The sequence below is a fragment of the Pristis pectinata genome, chromosome 2, assembly GCF_009764475.1.
Source record: "Pristis pectinata isolate sPriPec2 chromosome 2, sPriPec2.1.pri, whole genome shotgun sequence".
Taxonomy (NCBI): domain Eukaryota; kingdom Metazoa; phylum Chordata; class Chondrichthyes; order Rhinopristiformes; family Pristidae; genus Pristis; species Pristis pectinata.
In genome coordinates this window covers 4,608,612-4,635,210 of record NC_067406.1, presented here as the reverse complement: position 1 = coordinate 4,635,210, position 26,599 = coordinate 4,608,612, and the positions used below count along the sequence as shown (strand labels likewise).

Sequence of the window (26,599 nt, the reverse complement as noted above, 5' to 3'; positions counted from 1 at the left end):
TAATGAATGACAACTTTCATTTAAGTATCGCATTCAATGTAGCAAAACATTGCCAAGGCACTTCACAAGAGTGTTATCAAACCAAACAAAACTGATGCCAAGCCACAGGAAGAGATTAGCAATGACGTACGGAAGATAGGTCAAAGAAAGAGGTTTTGATGCACATCATATAGGAGAGAGGTTCAGAGAAAGAGTTCTATGGCTGAGGACCTTGGTAACTGAAAGCATGCCTGGCAGTGGTGGGCTGGAGAAGAAGCAAGCACCTGGACGACAGATGTGCAGGTATCTCAAATGGTTATATTGCTGGAGAAGATTTCAGAGATAGGGGTGAGACCGTGGCATAATTTGGCAATGTGAATGGGAATTTTAACAAGGCACTGTTTAACGGGGGATAAGTTTCACTGAGTGAGGTAGAACACAAGCAACAGGGTTCTGGGTGAACTATATAGGAAGTAGAACGAGGAAACTGGGCAGAAGTGTTTTGATGACACCAGAGACTGCGGATGCTGGAATCTAGAGAAACGAACAAACTACAGGAGATGCTGAGTGGGTCGGGCAGCATCTGTGGAGGGAAATGGACAGTCGACGTTCAGGTTGAGGACCTACATCTGGACTGAACGGTAGAGGGGAGATAGCCAGTCTAAAAAGGTGAGGGGGAAGGGGTGGAGCAAGAGATGGCAGGCGATAGGTGGATCCAGGTGAGGAGGGATGAAGGGTGGAGATAGTGACAGAGGCTGCGAGGTGAGAGGTGGAGGCGACAAAAAGGCTGCAGATGATGGAATCTGACCGGAAAAGAACCAAATAGGGAGGTGGGGAGGGCAGATGGGAACAGTGGGGGGAGGGGACCCAGTGGCAGGTGTGTGTGGGTGATGGACAGATGGAGTGGTTGGGGGGGGGTGGGGAAGAGACAGGGTGATTGGAGATGTAGGAGGAACCGGGTGGATCAGGAGGAGAGAGAAAAGGGACAGAGGGAGAGCAGGTTACCTGAAATTCAATGTTGTTGCCACTGGGTTGTAGACCTACCCAGATAGACTATGAGGTGCTGTTCTTCCAGTTTGCATTTCCCCTCACCCTGGCAGTGGAGGAGGCCGAGGACAGACAGGTCAGAGTGGGAATGAGGAAGGGAATTAAAATGGCTGGCAACCGTGAGCTCCAGAAAGCCATGGCGGACAGAGCGCGACGGCTGAAGTGTTCTGGAATAGTCAGGTCTCAACATCAGCGGTTCAGGTGATACCCCCATTTTAGAAAATAAAGAAACACCTGATTTTGTGTAATGCCTTCAGTCACCTCAGGACAATCCAAAAAGTGGCAGCCAGTTCACACACAGTAACATCTCACCAGCAGTTGGTTTAATAATGAAGTGTGAATATTCCTCCTTGCCCCTGGAGTGAAGTCACGAGCTGTAGCACTGAGTAACTGAATCTAATGGATAAGGTTTGATTTCTTACCTGTTGTGTAGTAAATTAAGTCATGTCAAGTTTATTGTCAGGTGCACAAGTGCGGTGAGGTACAGGTACAACGAAAAACTTGCTTGCAGCAGCATCACAGGCTCATAGGTACAGACAACGCAGAACATAAATTTGCGTAAATTATACCAAACAGTGAAGAAAATAAGACTGTGCAAAACAAGATAAGATAAGATATCTAATAGTCACATTTACATCGAAATACACAGTGAAATGCATCTTTTGCATTACTGCGAATGTGCTGGGGGCAGCCCGCAAGTGTCGCCATGCTTCTGGTGCCAATATAGCATGCCCACAACTTCCTAACCTGTATGTCTTTGGAATGTGGGAGGAAACCGGAGCACCCGGAGGAAACCCACGCAGACACCGGGAGAACGTACAAACTCCTCACAGACAGCGGTGGGAATTGAACCCGGGTCGCTGGTGCTGTAATAGCATTACGCTAACCGCTACCCAGCCGTGTACGTTAGTGCAAAAAAATACAATCAGAGACAGTCTATGGTAGTCCATGGTGTTCTGTTGCTGAGGTAGGGTTAGGGTTATGCAGGTTGGTTCAAAAACCAGGTGGTTGTGGGGAGATAGCTGTTCCTGAACCTGGCGGTGTGGGACTTAAGGCTTTTGTACCTCCTGCCTGACGGTAGCTCTGAGAAGATGGCAAGACCCAGATGGTGGGGATCTTTGATGGTAGATGCCGCCTTCTTGAGGCTGCGCCTCCTGTAGATGCTGTCAGTGCACAAGTGCGGTGAGGTACAGGTACAATGAAAAACTTGCTTGCAGCAGCATCACAGGCACGTAGGTACAGACAACACACAGAATATAAATTATCTATAAATTAGACAAGACAATGAAGAAAAACACTGTGCAAAACAAGACACTAGTGCAAAAAAACACAATCAGAGACAAGTCCATGGTAGTGCAAGCGGTGGTCCGTAGTGTCCCGTTGCTGAGGTAGGGTTAGGGTTGTGCTGGTTGGCTCAAGAACCTGATGGTTGTAGGAAAGTAGCTGTTCTTGAACCTGGTGGTGTGGGACTTCAGGCTTCTGTACCTCCTGCCTGATTGTAGCAGTGAGAAGATGGCATGGCCCAGATGGTGGGGATCTTTGATGATGGATGTTGCCTTCTTGAGGCAGCACCTCAGTGCTTCAATGGTAGGTCGGGCTGTACCCGTGATGGGCCAGCTGTGTCCACTGCTCCCTGCAGCCACTTATACAGAAGTAGGGGTGCGCCCATTCAGAATCAGATCTATTATCACTGACTTGGATGACTTGAAATTTGTTTTTTTTCACAGCAGTACAGTGCAAAGACATAAAATTACTATAAATTACAAAAATGAATAAATACTGCAAAAAAAGGAATAACGGGGCAGTGTTCATGGGTTCATGGACCATTCAGAGATCTGATGGCGGAGGGGAAGAAGCTGATGGTGAATTGTTGAGTGTGGGTCTTCAGGCTCCTGTACCTCCTCCCCGATAGTATTGGTATTGGTTTACTATTGTCACTCGTACCAAGGTACAGTGAAAAGCTTGTCTTACAAACCGATCGTACAGGTCAATTCATTACACAGCGCAGTCACATTGAGTTAGTACAGAGTGCATTGATGTAGTACAGGTAAAAACAATAACAGTACAGAGTAAAGTGTCACAGCTACAGAGAAAGTGCAGTGCAATAAGGTGCAAGGTCACAACAAGATAGATTGTGAGGTCATGGTCCATCTCATCGTATAAGGGAACTGTTCAATAGTCTTATCACAGTGGGGTAGAAGCTATCCTTAAGTTTGGTGGTACGTGCCCTCAGGCTCCTGTATCTTCTACCCGATGGAAGAGGAGAGAAGAGAGAATGTCCCGGGTGGGTGGGGTCTTTGATTATGCCGGCTGCTTCACCAAGACAACGAGAGGTAAAAACAGAGTCCAAGGAGGGGAGGCTGGTGTCCGTAATGCGCTGGGCTGTGTCCACAACTCTCTGCAGTTTCTTGCGGTCCTGGGCAGAGCAGTTGCCGTACCAAGCAGTGATGAATCCAGATAAAAGTTGGTGAGAGTCAAAGGGGACAAACCAAATTTCTTTAGCCTCCTGAGGAAGTAGAGGCACTGGTGAGCTTTCTTGGCTGTGGCTTCTACGTGATTTGACCAGGACAGGCTGTTGGTGATGTTCACTCCCAGGAACTTGAAGCTCTCAACCCTCTCGACTTCAGCACCATTGATGTAGACAGGTGCATGTACATCGCCCCCTTTCCTGAAGTCAATGACCAGCTCTTTTGTTTTGTTGACATTGAGGGAAAGGTTGTTGTCATGACACCATTTCACTAAGCTCTCTATCTCCTTCCTGTACTCCGACTCATTGCTGTTTGAGATACGGCCTACAACAGTGGTATCATCTGCAAACTTGTAGATGGAGTTAGAGCAGAATCTGGCCACACAGTCATGAGTGTATAAGGAGGGCTGAGGACGCAGCCTTGTGGAGCACCAGAGTTGAGAGTAATCGTGCCGGAGGTATTGCTGCCTATCCTCACTGATTGCGGTCTGTTTGTTAGAAAGTCAAGGATCCAGTTACAGAGGGAGGTGTTGAGTCCTAGGTCTCAGAGTTTGGTGACAGGCTTACTTGGGATTATTGTATTAAAGGCAGAGCTGTAGTCAATAAGCAATAGTCTAACGTATGTGTCTTTGCTGTCCAGATGCTCCAGAGCTGAGTGTAGGGCCAGGGAGATGGCATCCTCTGTAGACCTGTTTCGGCGATAAGTGAATTGCCATGGGTCCAGGTTGTCTGGGAGGCTGGAGTTGATGTGTGCCATGACCAACCTCTCAAAGCACTTCATGGTGGTGGATGTCAGAGCCACTGGTCAGTAGTCATTGAGGCATGTTACCTTGCTTTTCTTCGGTATCAGGATGATGGTGGTCTTCTTAAAACAGGTGGGAACCTGAGCTTGAAGCAGGGAGAGGTTAAATATGTCCGCAAATACCTCTGCCAGCTGATCAGCATGATCTGAGTAACGAGATGGTGAGGGTCCTTAATGATGGATGCTACCTTCTTGAGGAACTACCTCTTAAACTGATAAATTGGTAAATTTGGCTTATTATTGTCAGGTGTACTGAGGTACAATGAAAAACTTGCCTTGCATACCATTCATACAGATCATTACAATGGTGCACTGAGGTAGTATAAAGTAAAAACAATAACGGAGTGCAGAATTAAGTGTAACAGTTACAGAGAAAGTGCAGTGCAGGCAGACAATAAGGTGCAAGGCCATAACGAGGTAGATTGTAATGTCAAGGGTCCATCTTTTTGTACTAGGAAACCATTCAATAATCTTATAACAGCGGGATAGAAGCTGTCCTTGAGCCTGGTGGTACGTGCTTTCAGGCTTTTGTGTCTTCTGCCTGATGGGAGAGGGGACCTAATGGTTCAGTGTCTTGGGGTCTGGGCAGGAAGAGTGCAGGAAAACATTGTACCCTGATCATTACCGAGTGACTCATACTGCTGTGTGTGTGTGTGTGTGTGTGTGTGTGTGTGTGTGTGTGTGTGTGTGTGTGTGTGTGTGTGTGTGTGTGTGAGATAGAAAGGAGGGTGCGTAAGGTGGGTGTTACCTGTGTAACCCCACGTCGGTCTTGATCACCACCTTCTTGTGAAGGGGAGCAGTAGACTGGCAGTGGGGGCTGACCATAGGAGCTGGACTAACGGGATTGAAGTGTCAGCTTATTCCTTCACAACGGACCCCTGTTAGGAATGCATAAGCCATTTCGCCTCTTTCCACGTCCCCTTTAGCACCACTCAATAAGATCGTGGCTGATTTGTGACCTAACCCCATACACTTAAATTTTCTCCAAATCTCTTTTAAAGTTAGCAATCGACATTGCAAGAAAGGTGCGAAAGTTCTAACTTTCTACCTCCCTCTCTGTAAATGCGTACATCTCAACCTCACTCTCCTCCTCCCACTTCTCTCCATCTGCCTCTCAAATCTTTTCTCTTTGTCTCTCTCCATCTATCATTCACCCACCACTGTCTCCCAATTCCTCCCCACTCCCCTCCCCTACTTGGTGCAACCTGCCCATCATCTTCCACCACTCCTGTCTCACCACTCCCCCTCTCCTCTCTATACTCTCTTCTCTTAAGTCCTGATGCAGGGTTTCGACCTGAAACATCGACAATTCGATGCTGCTCGACCATTGGACCATAAGATTTAGGAGCAGAATTAGACCATTCGGCCCGTCGAGTCTGCTCCGCCATTCAACCATGGCTGAAGTTTACACTCTGCCTCCTTGCCCTAGATGTGCAACAGATGCACAGCGGGCCCTTGATCTCGGACTACCTGGAGTTCACTGTGTTCAGTTGAAGGCCTGGTCGACTGTGGCTGCTGAGTTTATTAAACCCTCACTCCAACTGGGAAACATCGACCCCCTCTCTCACACCTCCCTTTCTCTTCTCCCCTGCTCCCCTCCACCGCTTCCCCCCTTTCCCCTCTTCCCTTCTCCTCCCTTCACACCTGCAACAACTCTCCCATCCTTTGCCCCCATTTTCTTGCCTCCCCCACCCCACTCCATCCCTCCCCATTCAGAATCAGAATCAGATTTAATATCAGCGACTTATATGTCTGTTGTTTCGTGGCAGCAGTACAGTGCAAAGACATAAAATTACTCTCAATCACACCCCTCCTTTCTCTCATTCCTTCCCACCGGCCAACTGGAGTACCCTGTTCAGTTGAATTTTCCATTCGAAACACTAAACCTAAAGTAGATCAATGTGAGCATTGTGTGGGTATATCCACTTTACTTTTAGTGCAGCCTAGAAATATATTTAAGTATTGTAAAGAATTAAAATTTATAAATTTTAACCCAGTTGAACAAAGTTTTTCTGGTGTACCAAATTGTGGGAAAGGATTTTGGCTCTGCACCCCTGAATGGAATCAGTCATTGATAAAAGGGCACTCTCTAAGACCAGGTTATATACTAATCAGTGGGTGCAGGAAATCCCTGTGATTTTCCATAAAGGAATCCTTGTTCCTTTGGATAGGCCCCTTGCAGTGTCTTAGATTCCCCGAGCATTAAAGCAAGCTTCTCATTATAAAAGCAAATAATACAATTTAAATAAGTAAGCCGCTGGATAATGACTCTAATTAAGGCATGGGAGAAATAAATAAGAAGGGATGGTTTGTAAAACTGTCTCGAGAGGGCTCTCATGTTGACCTTTAGATCAGTGGTGAAAAACCTGCAGTTAACACCTCTGTGGTAAAAGACTCTTTGAAATTCTCTCTTGAGTCCACGAGGTGAAGGTAATTTACTGCAGTTTGTCTCGTCCCTGAGTTCAACCATTGTATGGAGTCAGGCGCCGGTCTCTAATTCTGTCCATTTTATAGGAACATTTGGGTATCAACCATTTGAGACAGCAGCTTGGTTTGTTCAGGTTTCAAAAACTTTCCTTAATGGATTCCCAAGCTGATAAGATCTAGTCAGGTGGTGACGAGAGGCAGGCACACCCATCTGTATGCCTTGATCGGTTACATCACGTGAATGCTGGTCCGTACTCCTGAGGTGTCAACCACAGGTATGTTGAAGGGTAGGATGGTTGTTAAAAAGCTCCTCAGTTCACTATTCATGTCTTGAATGGACTTGGGCATAATGGATTGGCTATTGCTGAACCTGCATCTTGTGGTGCTTGATGTTAGACTATAAATTGGTAAATTGGTTTATTATTGTCACATGTACTGAGGTACAGTGAAAAACTTTGTTTTGCATGTCATCCACACAGATCATTTCATTATAACAGTGCATTGAGGTAGTACAAGGGAAAACAATAACAGAATGCAGAATAAAGTGTTACAGTTACAGAGAAAGTGCAGTACAGGCACACAATAAGGTGCAAGGCCATGATGAGGTAGATTGTGAGGTCAAGAGTCCATCTTATCGTACTAGGGAACTGTTCAATAGTCTAATTACAGTAGGATAGAAGCTGTCCTTGAGCCTGGTGGTACGTGCTTTCAGGCGTTTGTATCTTCTGCCCCAATGGGAGAGGGGAGAAGAGAGAATGTCCGGGGTGGGTGGGGTCTTTGATTATGTTGGCTGCTTTACTGAGGCAGTGAGAAGAGTAGACAGAGTCCATGGAGGGCAGGCTGGTTTCCGTGATATACTGATCTCTGTCCACAACCCTCTGCAGTTTCTTCCGGCCGCGGGCAGAGCAGTTGCCGTACCAAGCCGTAATGCATCTGGATAGGATTCTTTCTATGGTGCATCGATAAAAATTGGTGAATGTCAAAGGGACATGCTAAATTTCTTTATCCTCCTGATGAAGTTGAGGTGCTGGTGAGTTTTCTTGACCACAGAGTATGTGGTTGGAACAGGACAGGTAATGTATAGAATATAAAAGTTGTGAAGTATTGGTGTTGGTTTGTTATTGTCATGTCCACTGAAGTAGAACACAATACAGCACAGGAGCAGGCCCTTCAGCCCACCATGCTGATCCAAACTAATCCTACCTGCCTGCACATGGTCTAGATCACCCTTCCCTGCCTGTTCATGCGCCTGCCTAAATGCTTCTTCAACATTGCTGTTGTATCTGCTTCCACCACCACCCCCGGCAGCCCGTTTAGGCACCTGCCACTCTCTGTGAAAATATAACTGCCTCGTAAATCCCCTTTACACTTTCCCCCCTCACACCCTAAACCTATGCCCTCTGGTATTTGACATTTCCACTCTGGGAAAAAGACTGTCCACCCTATCTACACCTCTCATAATTTTATATACATCTAACCAGGTTGCCCCTCACGTACCACCAGATACAATGAAAAACTCTATTTGCGTGCTATCCAGGCAGATGGCTCCAATGAGGTAGTAAAAAGGACACAGAATAAAGTGTTACACCTACAGAGAAAGTGCACTGCAGGTAAACAAATAAAGTGCAAGGGCCACGACGAGGTAGATTGAGAGATCAAGAACTCATCTTTAGCATATGAGAGGTTTGTTTAAGGGTCTGATAACAGCGGGATAGAAGCTGTCTCTGAGTCAGATGTTACGTGCTTTCAAGCTTTTGTACCTTCTGCCTAACGGGAGAGGGAGTTATGTTGCGTCTTTGCAAAACACTGGTTAGACTTCACATGAAGTATTGTGTACAGTTCCGGTACCACACTATAGAAAAGATGTGATTAAGCCGGATATGGTGGAGAGGGGATTCACCAGGATGTTGCCCGGATTGGAGGACTTATGAGGAGAGATTGGATAGGCTGTGCTTGTTTTCCCTGGAGCGAAGGAGGCTGAAGGGTGACCTGATAAGAGGTACTTAACATTATAAGATGCATAGATGGGGTAGAAGGAATATTTTTCCCATGGTTAGGTTCCCGAAAACAAAGAGGGCATAGGCTCAAGGTGAGAGGAAGGAGTTTTAAAGAGGATTTCAAGGGTGTATTTTTACACAGGGAGTGGGTGATATCTGGAACTCGCTGCCAGAGGAAGTGCTGGAATCCAATATAATTACTACACTAAGGAGATATTTAGACAAGCAATTGAATAGGCAAGGCATTGAATTTATGGACTGAGTACGGGTAAATAGGATTAGTGCAGATGGACAAAAAGATTCGCATATGTGTGGTGGTTGGAAGGGCCCATATCTCTGCTGTGCAACTCTATGACTCTCTAGTTTCCCAATCCATCAGGTCATATTTTAAGTCGTCGTTTATTGGAACTATTAAAAACAGAAAACGCTGGAAATACTCGGCAGGTCAGGCCGTATCCGTGGGAAGAGAAACAGAGTTAATGATTCAGCTTGGAGACCCTTGTGGGAAGAGGACTATCTCCGGCCTGGTGAAAGGTGCAACAAGCAATGTATCTCAACCATTGAGATTTAAGGATTGGGAAAGAAACAGCAGAGAAGATTAGAATGACTTAGAGAAAGAAACAGAGGGAAAGATTGGACAAAAGAGGAAAATCAAATGGAAAGGTAAAGCAAGATAAATTGGTAAATTGGTTTATTATTGTCACATGTACCGAGGTACAGCGAAAAACTTGTCTTGCATACCGTCTGCACAGATCATTTCATTACAACAGTACATCGAGGTAGTACAAGGGAAAACAATAATAGAATGCAGTGTAAAGTGTTCCAGTTACAGAGAAAGTGCAGTGCAGGCAGACAATAAGGTGCAAGGTCATAATGAGGTAGATTGTGAGGTCAAGAGTCCATCTTGTCATACTAGGGAACCGTTCAATAGTTTTATAACAGCGGGATAGAAGCTGTCCTTAAGCCTGGTGGTACGTGCTTTCAGGCTTTCGTATCTTCTGCCCGATGGGAGGGGGGGAGAAGAGAGAATGTCCGGGGTGAGAAATGTGGTTTAAAACTTGACAACTTAAGATGTCAGAGAACATCTAATTAATGGGAGGAATGAGGAGACACACCTTCACTTGTTCCCTCTCTGAACCTGAAAGGCTTAAAGGCAGTTCTTAGAATAATAGTAGAGGAGGAGGACATTCATGCCATGGAATCTGTGCCAATATTTTATTTAAGTAATCCAGTAAGTCTCATTCCTTGCAATCAAACAATTCTTCTTCCTTAAGATAGTTACCAAATTCTTTGATAGCCACGACTGAATCTTCTTACACCTACCTTCCAAGCCATGACTCAATGCCTGAAGATGTGTCTTCTTTCCTTCTTTGATTCTTTTTCCCAGTCACTTCAGATCTCTGTCTCGTGTTTCTCACGTCTCTAACTAATGGAAAGATTGTCTTTATTCATTCTGATGGACCCCGATGGAAATGCTGCAGGAAGATTAGTCTCTCCGGTCCAGCCATGTAAATCAAGTCTTTCAAACCTGAGACCATTCTAATAAATCTTTTTTGCACCTGAGGTTTTCACTAGGCCTAAAATGAGGTGGCCAATTTTAAATGAAAGTTGACACTATTCATTTTATTCCATTGGATCTAATTTTACCAGCAAGACTATTATGTGGTCAGTTGGTAAATTGGTTTATTATTGTAACATGTACCGAGGTACAGTGAAAAACTTTGTTTTGCATGCCACCCATACAGATCATTTCATTACAACAGTACATCGAGGTAGTACAAGGGAAAACAATTGTTGTAGTGTTCTATGGTTCTAATAACAGCATGCAGAATAAGGTGTAACAGCTACAAAGAAAGTGCAGTGCAGGCAGACAATTAGGTGCAAGGCCATAACGAGGTAGATTGTGAGGTCAAGAGTCCATCTTATTGTACTAAGGGACCGTTCAGTCGTCTTATAACAGCAGGGTAGAAGCTGTCTTTGAGCCTGGGGGTACGTGCTTTCAGGCTTTTGGATCTTCTGCCCGATGGGAGAGGCGAGAAGAGAGAATGACCCTGGTGGGTAGGGTCTTTGATTATGCTGGCTGCTTTACCGAGGCAGCGAGAAGCGTAGACAAGTGTCCATGGAGGGGAGACTTGGTTTCTGTGATGTGCTGAGCTGTGTCCACAACTCTCTGCAGCTTCTTGCTGTCACAGGCAGAGCAGTTGCCGTACCAAGCTGTGATGCATCCATAAGACCATAAGACATAGGAGCAGAATTAGGCCATTCAGCCCATTGAGTCTGCTCCACCATTCGATCTTGGCTGATTTATTTTTCCCTCTCAACCCCATTCTCCTGCCTTTCCCCCGTAACCTTTGACGTCCTTACTAATCAAGAACCTGTCAACCTCCGCTTTAAATATACCCAATGACTTGGCCTCCACAGCTGTCTGTGGCAGTGAACTCCACAGATTCACCACCCACTGGCTAAAGAAATTCTTCCTCATCTCTGTTCTAAGGGATGTTCTTCTATTCTGAGGCTGTGCCCTCTGGTCCTAGACTCTCCCACTACTGGAAACATCCTCTCCGCGTCCACTCTATCCAGGCCTTTCAATATTTGTTAGGTTTCAATGAGATCCCCCTTCACCCTTCTAAACTCCAGCGAGTACAGGCCCAGAGCCATCAAACGTTCCTCATGTGTTAGGATAGACATAGATACATCTGGGTAGGATGTTTTCTATGGTGCATCTATAAAGAATCCATGAAATTTGGGAAGATGATGACCAGTTCATCTCCTATCTCCACAGCAACCTGTATGTGAACTCTAGGGCATGTTTTTTTATTCACTTTAGGAATCTGGGTGTCACTGGCAAGCATTTACTGCCCATCCCTAGGATAAGGTGGTGGTGAGCCGTCTTCTTGAACCTTTGCAGTCCTTCTGGTGAAGGTGTTCCTGCAGTTGGGAAGAAAGTCTGTGTGCTTTAGTCCCAGTTATCCACGTCTTCACCCATGGCTGACGAAGATGCAAAAATATCCTTCAGGGTCCCAGCAATCTCCTCCGTTGACTCCCAATGCAGTCTAGCATCTGTGGAGAGAGAAACCCAGACCAGGTTTCAGATCGATGGCCGATAATTTAGAAAGTAAGGAAAAGTTGGAAGGGTTAGTTGGAAGGCAAAGGGGATTGAATGACAGACCTGATAAAAGTAGAGGTAAACCTTCAGACGTTGAAAGGCCTGGATAGAGTGGACGTGGAGAGGATGTTTCCAGTAGTGGGGAAGTCTAGGACCGGGGGGGCACAGCCTCATAATGAAAGGCCGTCACTTTAGAACAGAGATGAGGAGGAATTTCTTCAGCCAGAGGGTGGAGAATCTGTGGAATTCGTTACCACAGACGGCTGAGGAGGCTAAGTCATTGGGTGTATATAAAGTGGAGGTTGATAGGTTCTTGATTGGTAAGGGTGTCAAAGGTTATGGGGAGAAGGCAGGAGAATGGGGTTGAGAGGAACAAATAAATTAGCCGTGATCGAATGGCAGAGCAGACTCGATGGGTCAAATGGCCTAATTCTTCTCCTATGTCTTATGGTCTTATAAGATCATGAGGGGCATGGACAAGGTGAAAACACATAGTCTTTTTCCCAGGGAGGGGCTGCTAAAAACAAGAGGGCATAGGTTTAACAGAGACACAAATAATTCTGCAGATGCTGGAATCTGAAGCAATACACAAAAAGTGCTGGGGGAACTCAGCAGGTCAGGCAGCATCCATGGAGGGAAATGAACAGTCAACGTTTTGGGCCGAGACCCTTCATCAGGACTGGAAAGGAAGAGGGCAGAAGCCAGAATAAGAAAGTGAGGGGAGGGGGAGGAGCACACGCAGGCATTGGATAGGTGAGTTCAGGTGATAGGGGGAAGGTAGGTGGGTGGGGGAGGGGGAGATGTTTAGATCAGAGGCGACAGGTTTAAAAGGGACATCAGGAGCAGCTTCTTCACGCAAAGGGTGGTGCGTATTTGGAATGAGCTGCCAGAAATAGTGGTTGAGGTGGGCACATTAGCAACGTTTAAAAGCCATCTAGATAAGTACATGAATAAAGTATCTTTATTAGTCACATGTACATCGAAACACACAGTGAAATGCATCTTTTGCGTCGAGTGTTCTGGGGGCAGCCCGCAAGTGTCGCCACGCTTCCGGCGCCAACATAGCATGCCCACAACTCCCTAACCTGTCCGTCTTTTGAATGTGGGAGGAAACCGGAGCATCCGGAGGAAACCCACACAAACACGGGCAAAACATACAAGCTCCTTACAGACAGTGGCCAGAATTGAACCCATGTCGCTGGCACTGTAAAGCGTTATACTAACCACTACGCTACCGTGCCTGCCCTGAAATACTCTGTTACCAGTGTGGAGATGCCGGGGATTGAACCCGGGACCTCATACATGCGAAGCATGCGCTCGCCCACTGAGCTGCATCCCCACTAGGAAAGGAGAGGATTAGAGGGCTATGGGCCAAACATGGGCAGATGGGACTAGCTCGCTGGGCAACACAGTCGGCATGGACGAGTTGGGTTGAAGGGTCTATTTCCATGCTGTATAACTGTGACCCTATGAGTCTGTGACCCATCTCTCTATTACTTGATCATGGAGTAACTGTACGTTTGGATTTGTATTTACAACAATTGTGCAGCTCAAAGAGTCATTCTGCTGATTGGTGGGATTTATTTCCTGAGGCAGGATGAATGTTTGAATCCATGGAAATGATGGCCAGGTTGGGGACACACGGTGTTTGTGGGAATCAAATGCTGGACTGGCATAAATCAGTTCTGGGGATTTGTAACCCACAGCGCAATCCCCTGATCTTCCTGACCAACTTTCACACACTTGGTCAATGTGCACGTGAACAAGACCAAGCTCCTCTTCATCCAGCTGGTTCTGTGAATGACCACTGGCCAACACCGACATGCTGGTCAGCCTGACCATCAGACACAGAAGCAGAGAACATGAGGATAGTTTGAGTGGGCTCGGGTTTTTCTCTTTGGAGAGAAGGAGGATGAGTGAAGACTTGATAGAGGTGTACAAGATTATAAGAGGCATAGATCGAGTGGACAGTCAGAGACTTTTTCCCAGGGCGAAAATGGCTAACATGAGGGGGCATAATTTTAAGGTGATTGGAGGAAGGTATAAGTGGGGATGTCAGGGGAAAACGTACAAACTGCTTACAGACAGCAGCCGGAATTGAACCTGGGTCGCTGGCGCTGTAACAGCATTATGATAATCGTTACACTACCGTGCCTGCCCTGTTCCAAATGGAGTGCATCTGAAGGTCTGCATGCACTGAATATTGGGGCATCCAGCTCTACACCAGTCATGACTGGCATGCCAAAGACTCATCTGCATGGAGCAACACACAATCTGCTGGGGGAACTCAGCGGGTCGAGCAGCATCTGAGGGGGAGGAACAAATTGTCAACGTTTTTGGGTCAAAACCCTGCGTCAGGACAATCAGGTCCTTCCCCCCACAGATGCTGCCTGACCTGCCGGGTTCCTCCAGCAAGTTGTTTGTTGCACTAGGTTCCAGCATCTGCCATGTCCTGTGTCTGCACTCATTTCAATGGCATAGTAAAGGGGAATAGCGGCACATTTATATCAGTTGAAAGTAGTAAGTCAATTTATTTTTTTAACTTTTTCAAAAATATTTTAATGTTTGAAAGTTATTCAATCTATCACAACTTTTTTTTAATATATATCTGCTTAAAAGAGCCTTCCACACCGCAAGCCTTCAGAGTGGCAGGACTGAGGATCTGTCACCTGAGGGCTAGTTGATTTCTGCGGACCGTGGTGTGTTGCAGGGTGCCACGACAGCGAGGCATCCCGTTCAGTGGAGCCCATCGAGGCTGCAAGTGTTTCGTGTGGCTGCGGGGATTGTGTAGGAGACAAACACAAGGCATAGGTTGGGACGAGCTTGATCCTTCCTGTTATTTTTTCCAGGAAAGCTCGTCCCCTTTTGAGGTGGAATGCTTTTAATTATATTTAGATCAGGATATGTACAAGGTGCTGCATTTTGGGAAGACAAATGAGGGTAGGACTTTCACAGTGAACAGTAGTACCCTGGGGAGTGTTGTAGAACAGAGAGACCTATGAATACAAGTCCATGGCTCCCTGAAAGTGGCGTCACAAGTAGATGGGGTCGTGAAGAAGGTTTTGGGCATGTTGGCCTTCATCAGTCAGGGCATTGAGTATAGGAGTTGGGACGTTATGTTGCAGTTGTACAAGACGTAGGTGAGGGCATATTTTGAATATTGTGTTCAGTTTTGTTCACCCTGTTATAGGAAAGATGCCGTTAGTTGGAAAGAGTGCAGAGGAGATTTACAAGGATGTTGCTGGGACTCGAGGGGCTGAGTTATGGAGAGAGGTTGAGCAGATTGGGACTTTTTGCGTAGGAGGGTAGGAGAATGAGGGATGATCTTAAAGAGGTGTATAAGATCAAGGGGGGCATGGATAGGGTGAATGCACACAGTCGTTTTCCCAGAGTCGGGGAATCGAGAACTAGAGGGTATAGGTTTAAGGTGAGAGGGAAGAAATTTAATAGGAACCCAAGGGGCAATATTTTCACCCAAAGGGTTGTCCGTATATGGAATGAGCTGCCAGAGGAAGAGCTTCAGGCAGGTATACTGACAACAAAAGCTACTTGGACAGGTACATGGATAGGAAAGGTTTAGAGGGATGTGGGCCAAGCACAGGCAAATGGGACTAGCACTCTACGCGAAAGATGCATTTCACTGTGTGTTTCGATGTACATGTGACTAATAAAGAGATCTGATCTTGCCTTTCACGCCACCTTTCCAAACTGAAATGCACAAGCCCTTGGTCTCAGGTCAGCCCTGTGGGTTCTTGCCACATTGCTCCTAGCTCTTCAGTGGCTTGCTTGTGTCTTGGGGACCACGCCTTGAGATGAGACCCAGGCTGGGGCTGACCACTGTACAGTTTTATCATAACTTCCTGTGATTTGTTCCACACTCTTGGCCACACTCTTCTACATTGGCTTTGGTGGAACAGTCAGCTTAGGCGCCTAAGTCTCTCTTAACAATGTAATGCAGTTCATGAAATATGCATGTTGCTTATTTATGCATCTTCTGTGTAATGATTTACATCTGTCCAAAATTAATTTGTTTGTTCTACTTGTGTGTTGAAGTCATTTTGCAGTTTCTGAGCATCCTTCTACAGTTCTACCCAGTTTTATTACTTTGATTGAATTTCTAAACATATTCTTTGTGAGGAACGTGGATACTGCCCAACTGGTACAAAACCAATGTCCATTTACTTCACTTTCCACTGCTGTCACAATAGTGGAGCTAATGGCAGGCATTGACATGAAGTAGAGAGCAGCAGTGGTTTGAATATTCTCCACAACACACTGTTCCTCCAAATTTACCCCCCCTAAATCTTGTATGCCCACCCTTTTATCCAAGTCACAACTTAATGGCATTCCAGCAAACCAGGCTGTTCATTGCAGATGTTGGGAAGATTGTGGGGTAAGGACTGGGATAGAGGAATAAATAATTTGGAAAGGCAGATGTAGTGAGTACTGGCGTTTGAATCAAATTTGGGCAAATAGAGTAGGAGACCTTCATCTGATTGAATGACAAAATAGGTTTGACTGTCTCACTTTATGTTCAAGGCTGAAACGATACTTGAATCGATGGATTTTAGCTTAGAGGCAAGAATACATTCAAGTTTGTAGTTCTAGGCATACATACACAGGGTATGAATGCCATGAAAATCAGTTTTTTGCAGCAGCAACACAGTACAGTAGAAACATTAGTAAACATAAACTTAAATTAACATGTTATTTCATGTTATAACTAATTCATATGCCAGTATTCACTACATCTGCCTTTCCAACTTATTTCTTCCTCCATCTCAATCCTTACCCCACATAAGTTAACATTACCTACACGACAGAATAAACAAAACGACAATTCACGGCCGGCACCATAAGAGACACCAGTTGCAGGTGTGGTGGGGGTGGTATGGGATTTTTGGACTGGGATAGACTGGGCGGGGGGGGCGGCGGGGGGGGGAGGGTGGTGTGGAAGAAGTGATTCAGTGTTGTTCCTGATCTGGAAACTCTTGATGTTGACACTGCGTGCCTGAGAAGGAATGTGCTCAGTTTCTCAAAATTAACCGCATCTTAATGAGCACAACATTCACTGCGACCATAATTTGGGAGTGACGCCGAAATGCTAAGGGAATTGAAAGAGAAAACATTTTTTTTTCCAGCTCAACGGAAGTAGATGACATGATCCGAAAGTCGACCAATCTCCTGATGACCAGGACACTAAGCAACTGTTTACAAAATGTCATCAAGAAGCAGCATGTGGGACTTACTGAGGTGAGTGTTCCTGCAACTCTCTTCATGCCTCTATACTTGCCTGGTTTTAGCAGGTAGGTAGAACGTCAAAGTCATTATAACACAAACATAGATCATTCCGTCCTACCTCTGTGCTGATGTACTCCAGCCAAATCTACTTCCAGTCCTTGTCAGCTAACTCATACCTGATATTTTTGACCCAAGGCCATTAATATCCGTCAGAAATACCTTGGTAAAATGTCCTGGTATTGTAGGAAATTTTTAACGTTCCATCATCCTGTATCGCCCGACGCGTCTATTGAGTATTCCCTGTGCAATTGCAGTTCAGGTTATCGCAGAGTAAATTTCTCTCATCACACACTCCCAGGGCAAGGGCAGCATGGGTTAGGTACAGGGTACAGCTCCCTCTACCAGGTCCCATCAAACATCCCCCAGCCTGTTGCAGCAGGGATGAGACATGGAGTAAAAAGTCCCACTACTTTGTCCCATCAAATGCTCCCAGGGCAGGTACAGCAAGGGGTAGATTCAGACTGAAGCTCCATCTACACAGTTGCAATAAACAGTACAAGGACTGGTACAGCACATGTTAGATAAAGATTTCCCTCTACCCTGTCCCATCACACGTTCCCAGAGTAGAGATGGCACAGGTTAGATATGAGGTAAAGCTGCCTCAACTCTGTTATGTCAAACACTCCCAGGGCAGGTACAGCATGGGTTAGGTACGAAATAAAGCTCCCTCAACAGTGTCCTATCAAACTCTCCCAGGACAGGTACAGCACAGATGAGATACATTGCAAAGCTCATAAGAACATAACAGGAATCAACCATCTGGCCCTGTGAGTCTGTTTCACCATTCATCAAGATCACGGCTGACCTACATTGAAGAGGTTATAGAACATAGAACAGTAGAGCACCGGAACTAGACCATCAGCCCATGATGTCTGCCTCAGCTCTATTTTCCTGCCCTGCCTCCGTATCCCTTGATTCCTTTAATATCAAAAAATTTATTGATTTCTGTCTTGAAAAAAACTCTATGGGTCATAGAGTTGTACAGCACAGAAACAGGCCCTTCGGCCCAACTCATCTGTGCTGACCAAGGTGCCTCCTTGAGCTAGTCCCATATACCTGCACTTGGCCCATATCCCTCTAAACCTTTCCTATCCAACCTCCGCGGTGCTCCAGACAGAGAATCCCAAGGATTGACCAGCTGTGTGAAGAAATTTCTCTTCATTGTCCGATATGCCTCCCCTTTATTCTGACCATGAGTTCAGTTCTGGACTGCTCATCCAGGGGAAGCATCTCCTCTGCGTCCATCCTGTAGAGCACTTCAAGATGTTTGTATGTTTCAGTAAGATCCATTGTCGTTCTTATATTCCAGTGAATACGGGGCTAACCGTCCCAATCTCTCCTCATACGTCAGTACTGCCATCCCAGCAATTACCCTGGCAAATCTTTTTTACAGTCCCTTCTTGGTCAGAAAAGGAGACCATAAAACTCTAGATGGGGTCTCACCAAGGCTCTATACAGCTGCAGTAGGTTATCCTTGCTCCTGGACTCAATGAAGGTCAACCTACCATTTGCTTTCTTAACTGCCTGATGTGCTTGAACACTTGCTTTCAGCGACTGGTGTACAAGGACACTCAGGTCTTGTTGCACCTTCCTTTTTCCCAATCTGTCACCATTACAATAATAATCTGCCTTTTTAGAGCCAAAGTGTGTAATCTCTCATTAATCCACACTAATCTGCATCTGCCGTGCATTTGCCCACTCATCTGTCTAGCCTAAACCAGATTGGAACCTCTTTGCATCTCCTCACCTCTCACATTCCAACCCCCACCTGCCAGCTTTTGTGTTAGGTGTTGGATCGATTCCACAGCGTTCTTAAGGGGGAGGAAGAGCAGCCAAAAGTCATGGTTCACATTGTTACCAATGGCATAGATAGGAAAAGGGATGCGGTTGTGAAGGAGGAATATAGGGAGTTAGGAAGGAAGGTAAAAATCAGGACCTCAAGGGTGGTAATCTCTGGATTGCTGCCTGTGCCATGTGCCGTGAGGGTAAGAATAGGGAGATACAGCAGACAAATGTGAGGCTGGTGCAGGGGGCAGAGTTTCAGATTTGTGGATCACTGGGATCTCTTCTGGGGAAGGTACGACCTGTACAAAAGGGACGAGTTACACCTGAACTGGAGAGGGACCAATATTCTTGCGGGCAGGTTTGCTCGAGCTGTTGGGGAGGGTTTAAACTAGGTTGGCAGGGGGATGGGAACCAGAGTGATAGGTCAGGTGATGGAGCAGTTGGTGTAAAGGTAGATGCATTATGTGGAGAGGCTGTGAGGAAGGATAGACAGTGGATAGGTCATAAATGCAGTCAGTTGGATGGGTTGAAGTATCTTCACTTTGATGCGAGGAGGTATTAAGAGTAAGGGTGATGAACTCAGAGCATGGATCAGTACATGGAATTACAGAGACTTGGCTGTCCCAAGGGCAGGACTGGCTGCTTGATGTCCCAGGGTTTAGATGTTTCAAAAGGGACAGGGAAGGAGGTAAAAAAATGTGGGGGAGTGGCTTTGCTGATCAGGGATAGTACCATAGCTGCAGAAAGGGAGGATGTCCTGGGAGGGATCGTCTACTGAGTCAGTGTGGGTAGAAGTTAGAAACAGGAAGGGAGCAATCGCTCTATTGGGAGTATTCTATAGGCCCCCCAGTAGCCACCAGGACACTGAAGAGCAGATAAGCAGGCAGATTTTGGAAAGGTGCAAAAATAACAGGGTTGTTGTCATGGGTGACTTCAACTTCCCCAATATTGATTGGCACTTCCTTAGTGCAAAAGGTTTAGTTGGGGCAGAATTTGTTCGGTGTATCCAGGAAGGATTCCTGATACAGTATGTGGACAGGCCGACTAGAGGAGAGGCCATACTGGATATGGTACTTGGCAATGAACCTGGTCAGGTGACAGACCTCTCCTTGGGTGAGTGTTTCGGAGATTGCAACCACAACTCCCTGGCCTTTCGCATAGCCATGGACAGGGATAGGAGCAGATGACATGGGAAAGTTTTTAATTGGGGGAGGGCTAATTATGACGGTATTAGGCAGGATCTTGGGAGCGTAAATTGGGAACTGATGTTCTCAGGGAAATGCACAGAAGAAATATGGAGGCTGTTTAGGGAACACTTGCATGGGGTTCTGGGTAGGTTTGTCACACTGAGACAGGGAAAGGATGATAGGGTAAAGGAACCGTGGTTGACAAGAGAGGTGAAATATTTCATCAAGAGGAAAAAGGAAGCATACTTATGTTTTAGGAAGCAAAAATCAGACAGGCCTCTTGAGAATTATAAGGTAGCTAGGAAGGAGCTTAAGAAGGGGCTTAGGAGAGCTAGAAGGGGATGTGAGGCAGCCTTGGTGAGTAGAATTAAGGAAAACCCCAAGGCATTTTACACGTATGTGAGGAACAGGAGAATGACTAGAGTGAGGGTAGGACTGATCAGGGATAAAGGGGGAAATGTGTGCCTGGAGGCGGAGGAGGTAGGGCAAGTCCTTAATGAATATTTTGCTTCAATGTTCACTAAGGAGAGGGACTTTGATGAATGTGAGGTGAGCATAGAACAGTCTAATGTGCTGGAGCATGTCGAGGTTAAGAAAGAGGTAGTGTTGGAGCTTCTGAAAAACATTAGGATAGATAAGTCCCCAGGACCAGACAGGATATACCCCAGGTTACTACAGGAAGCGAGGGAAGAGACTGCTGGGGTGTTGACAATGGTATTTGCATCCTCCCTGGCCACAGGAGTGGTACCAAAGGATTGGAGGATGGCAAATGTTGTTCTGTTGTACAAGAAAGGTCATAGGGATAATCCTGGGAATTATAGACCAGTGAGTTCTACGTCAGTGGTGGGCAAGCTATTGGAGAGGATTCTTAGGGATAGGATTTAGGAGCATTTGCAGACCATAGTCTTATCAGGGATAGTCAACATGGCCTTGTGAGGGGCATATCATGAAGCCTAATTAAGTTTTTCGAGGAGGTGACAATACAAATAGATGAAGGTAGAGCAGTGGATGTGGTGTATATGGACATTAGTAAAGAGTTAGACGAGATTCCCCATGGTAGGGTCATCCAGAAAGTCATGGGGCATGGGATCCATGGAGACTTGATTCAGAATAGGCTTGCCCACAGAAGGCAGAGGGTAGTAGTAGATGGAGCGTATTCTGCCTGGAGGTCGGTGACCAGTGGTGTTCTGCAGGGATCTGTTCTCAGACCCCTAATCTCTGTGATTTTTATAAATGACTTGGATGAGGAATTGGGGATGGGTTAGTAAATTTGCAGATGAAACGAAAGTTGGAGGGGTTGTGGATAGTGTAGAAGGTTGTCGTGGGTTATAACAGGATATAGACAGGGTGCAGAGTTGGATGGAGAAGTGGCAGATGGAGTTCAATCTGGAAAGGTGTAAAGTGATACACTTTGGAAGAATGAACATGAAGGCGGAGTACAAGGTGAATGGCAGGATTCTGAGCAGTGTGCAGGAACAGAGGGATCTTGGGGTCCAAGTCCATAGATCCCTCAAAGTTGCCGCGCAAGTTGACAGGGTGGTTAAATAGGTGTGTGGTGTGCTGGCTTCATTAGTCAGAGGACTGAGTTCAAGAGCTGCGAGGTAATGTTGCAGCTCTAGAAAGCTCTGGTTAGACCACACTTAGAATATTGTGTTCAGTTCTAGTCACCTCATTATAGGAAGGATGTGGAAGCTTTAGAGAAGGTGCAGAGGAGATTTACCAGCCTGCTGCCTGGATTGGAGAGCATGTCTTATGAGGAAAGATTGAGTGAGCTCGGGCTTTTCTCTTTGGACCGACGCAGGATGAGGGGTGATGATAGAGGTGTATAAGATTATGAGGGGCATAGATAGTGTGGACAGCCAGCCCCAGGGTGACAATGGCCAATACCAGAGGATATCCGTTTAAGGTCAGAGGAGGAATGTTCAGGGGAGATGTCAGAGGTAGATTCTTTAGAGGGAAGAGTGGTGGGTGCCTGGAACGCACTGCCAGGTGTGGTTATAGAGGCTGATGCAACAGAGACATTTAAAAGGCTCTTAGATAGGCACATGGAAGTAAGAAAAATGGAGGGTTATGGGCTGTGCAGGAGGGAAGGGTTAGATTGATCATGGAGGAGGTGTTCATATAGTTCGGCACAACATCGTGGGATTAAGGGCCCGTACTGTGCTGTACTGTTCTATGTTCTATGTTCTATGTTGCATTTAGTTCCCATCGAAATCATTAATCTATGTTGTGAATAGCTGGAGCCCAATCACTGACTGCCACCCAGATAAAGACCCATGGAACCTTATCAATGGACTTCTGATAGTCTAATTGCAGCACATTCATTGGGTCTCCCTTATCTATGCCACGGATTACATTCTCAGAAAAACTCCAGTAGATTTGTTAAGCATGGCTTCCCTTTCATAAAAATAATGACCTTGTCAAAACCTGTTTAAGCTTTCCAAGCATTCTGTGATTGCATCTTAATTATCAGATTCTAGTGTTTTATCTTCCACTGATTTTAGGCCCACGGTTCTGTAATTCACTGCTTTTCCCCTTTTTAAATCGTGGGGTTGTATTGTGGCCCTCCAGTAGAACATAGAACAGTTACAGCACAGGAACAGGCTCTTCAGCCCATGATGTTATGCCAATTAAGCTAATGCCACCTAATTAAACTAATTTCTTCTTTCTGCACATGGTCTATATCCCTCCATTCTCTGCATAGTCATGTGCCTATCTAAAAGCCTCTTAAATGGGTCTGTCATATCTGCCTCCACCACCACCCCTGGCAGCGCATTCCACACACCCACCACTCTCTGTGTAAAAAAACTTGCCCCGCACATCTCCTTTAAACTTACCCCCACTCACCTTAAATGCATTGCTTCTAGTATTAGACAATTTGACCCTGGGAAAAATTTACCAGCTGTCTACTCTACCTATGCCTCTCATAATGTTCTAAACCTCTATAGCACATGCCCTCCAATCTGGGCAGCATCCTGGTAAACCTTCCGACACCATCCCCAAAGCCTCCAATGGGGCGGACAGAATTGAATGCAATACTCCAGATGTGACCTAACCAGAGTTTTATAGTGAAAGCCAGCATACCATTTGCCTTATTAACTCTTGTTCAAGATTCCCTAAAGTGCTATACAACCATTAAAGGACTTCTGTGAAATGTAATGGGCAGGCACGGTAGTGTAGCGGTTAGCATAACACTATTACGGCACCAGCGACCTGGGTTCAATTTTGGCCGCTGTCTGTAAGGAGTTTGTACGTTCTCCCCGTGACTGCATGGGTTTCCTCCGGGTGCTCTGGTTTCCTCCGTACAGGTTAGGAAGTTGTGGGCATGCTAGTTGGCACCGGAAGCGTGGCGGCACTTGCGGGCTGCCCCCAGAACATTCTCCACAAAAGATGTATTTCACTGTGTGTTTGGATGTACATGTGACTAATAAAGATATCTTAATCACTCCTCTAATACTCAAAGAACAGTCCCATCCCATAAGTGAAGACAAGATCAGAACGGTTTATCTGTGACTGTAAGTTCTGGATAGAGAGTCTAGGATCCGAGGGCACAGCCTCAGAATAAAGGGATGTCCCTTTAAAACTGAGCTGAGGAGGAATTTCTTCAGCCAGAGGGTGGTGAATCTGTGGAATTTGTCGCCACAGAGGGCTGTGGAGGCCAAGTCATTGGGTGTATTTATGGCAGACATTGATAGGTTCTTGATTGGTGAGGGGGTTAAGGGTTACAGGAAGAAGGCGGGAGAATGTGGTTGAAAAAATCAGCCATGATTGAATGACGGAACAAGTTCGATGGGCCAAATGGCCTAATTCTGTTCCTATATCTTATGGGTTATGTTGGTTGAAGGATAAATATTGGCAAAATCAACAGGAGATCTCCCCTTCTCTCTTACACAGTGCAATCAGATCTACACCGAAACAATCTTCTACACCTACACCTAACCTTCTACACCTACACCATATCACTTAACATGTCATAACGAAGGTGGCACATCCAACAGTACAGACGGGATCTGATGAGGACTTTTTTCAACCAGAAGGTGGTTGGAATCTGGTATGCACTGCCTTGAGTGGGCAGTGGAGTCAGAGACTCTTACTGTATTTAAGTATCTACATGAGCACTTGAATCATCAAGGCATCAAAGACTATAGAACAACACACAAAAAACTGAAGGAACTCAGCAGGTCAGGCAGCACCTATGGAGGAAAATGGACAGTCGACATTTCGGGTCGAGACCCTTCATCAGGATTCCAGATTTCCAGCATCTGCAGTTCTTTGTGTCTCCGAAGCCCATAGAACATTTTTTTTTCCCCAAGGAAAGGGAACCAAAAATCAGAGGACATAGGTTTAAGGTGAGAGGTGAAAGATTTAAAAGGGACCCGAGGGGCAACTTCTTCATGCAGAGGGTGGTGCATATATGGAATGAGCTGCCAGAGGAAGTGTTTGAGGCAGGGACAATAATATTTTAAAGACATTTGGATATTTACATGGACAGGAAAGGTTTAGAGGGATATGGGCCAAACATGGGCAAATGGGACTAGCTTGGTGGGCACCAGAGTCAGCATGGATGAGTTGGGCCGAAGGGCCTGTTTCCATGCTGTATTACTCTATGACTAAGTGCTGGTAAATGGGATTAGTATCATAGGTACTTGACGCTCAGCATGGACTTGGTGGGCTGAAGGACCTGTTTCCCTGTTGTATATCTGGGTGCACTCTCCCTCAGTACTACACTGGAACGTCAGCCTAGATTGCGTGCTCGTGCCTGTGGAGAGGGGCAGAAGTGAGAGGGCTACCACTGAGCGACCACAGCTGACGTGGGCTGGGGACAGAGCCCAGCGCTTTCACCCTCCATCAACAATATCTCCCCAGGCGCCTCAAGCCTGCATATTTGCAAGGCTAGGTTGATGGCACAAAACTCAACCACAAAGCCAAAATTAGGGTCTTTCTAGTTTACCACATGGAGCTCTATAAACAATTTCATGACATTGTTGTCATTTCTGTTCACTTAGTTGTGGCTTCTGGTGAGTTTAACGCATTGTTGCTATTTCCATCAGAGCATAAGTACAAATGAGAAAAGGTTTCTGACTGGGTCATTCAATTTCCTCCCCAAATTTCTCAATAGAAATCCCTTAGGGATGACAAATGGAGTCATACAGCATGGAAACAGGCCTTTCAGCCCAACTGGTCCGTGCCAACCAAGATTCCCATCTAAGCCAGTCCCATTTGCCGCGTTTGGCCCATATCCCTCTCAACCTTTCCTATCTACGTACCTGTCCAAGTGCTTTTTAAATATTGTTATTGTACCTGCCTCAGCCACTTCCTCTGGCAGCTCGTTCTATATACTTTTCTTTAAGAGTCATTCAACACGGAAACAGGCCCTTCGGTCCATCAAGTACGTGCTTTAGGGAGGGAATTCTAGAGGTAAGGGTATAAGCACTTTAGGCAAGGCTGTGATTGTTAGGACAAAAGATATGAAGGATGTGCAAGGGATTCAGACTCTGGAGATGTTTTCTTCTTGAAAACAGAAATTTCCCTGAAAGGAGAATATGGTTGAGCAGATTACAGTCCATTGAGTCAGAGAGTTACCTCAACTGTTACTTAAGCACTTGAAATTGAAAAGGCAGACTCTATCTTCTCGCATAAAAACAAATTTCAGGTTCAAGCTATCATCTTCTCTGGTTTTTGTATCATTACTGAGGTAATGAAATACATTGTAAGCTTGGATCTCTGAGGCCCCAGCCACAATCTTGGTTATCTTCACTGTCCTGAGTGAAGTAATGTACATTTTCCCTCAGGATTTGGTCTGGGAAGGAGACCAGGTAGTTCTTTCATTTGTAAATAAAGCAATTGTGCTGGAGTCAGGGACTTTGTTTCTTTCATTGCTGTACTTCCCTTATCTGTACCTATTCAGCTGAGTCTTTCACTCTGGGTCCCTTGGGTATTCCCAACTTGTTTAATTTAAGGATCCAGTGATTCCTTTCAAAGAGGCCATCAGTGGTCTCTTTCATGTGGAACCTCTTCTTAAGAACCCATTTTGAAAGAGGAGTCTTGTCCACCACTTGTCCCTGTAAAAGGCAGGGACAGTGACATGCTCTTTAAAACTTTCTTTCTGCATCAGTAGCCCAGTTCATCAGTAGGGAAACTTGCCCTCTGCCTTGGAGACACCAGAGACTGCAGATGCTGGAATCTGGAGCAACAAAACAATCTGCTGGAGGAACTCAGCGGGTCGAGCAGCATCTGTGGGAGGAAAGGAATTGTCGACATTTCGGGTTGAAACCCTGTATCTGGACAGATGCCTTATGCCTTATTGAGCAAGCAAGAAGTCTGCTATGACTGATCTTGGAAGAGGGAACATGGAAAAAGAACACAGGAGCATAATAAGGCAGCAGAAACAGCCCAGTCACTCATTGAGCTGGTCTTCCATTTAGTAAGATTGCAGCTGATTTTTGATCATCTTGTACACCAACACAATACTCCAGATTTCTCTTGATGTCGAGGTCTACC

At 45.8% G+C, this 26,599-nt stretch overlaps 1 protein-coding gene and 1 non-coding gene across 4 annotated transcripts in view; one reads left to right on the top strand and one right to left on the bottom strand.

The window, feature by feature from the left end:
• exoc6b (exocyst complex component 6B) overlaps positions 1-26,599 on the top strand; it is a 742,224-nt gene that overhangs the window by 479,058 nt on the left and 236,567 nt on the right. For all 3 annotated transcript variants that reach the window (XM_052038528.1, XM_052038519.1, XM_052038535.1), the window contains one exon: positions 16,967-17,078. In XM_052038528.1, coding sequence (XP_051894488.1) covers positions 16,967-17,078 — 112 coding nt within the window. The remainder of the gene's footprint in view (positions 1-16,966; positions 17,079-26,599) is intronic.
• trnaa-cgc (transfer RNA alanine (anticodon CGC)) lies at positions 13,093-13,164 on the bottom strand. The gene has a single exon. It is a non-coding gene; the product is annotated as a tRNA-Ala (tRNA).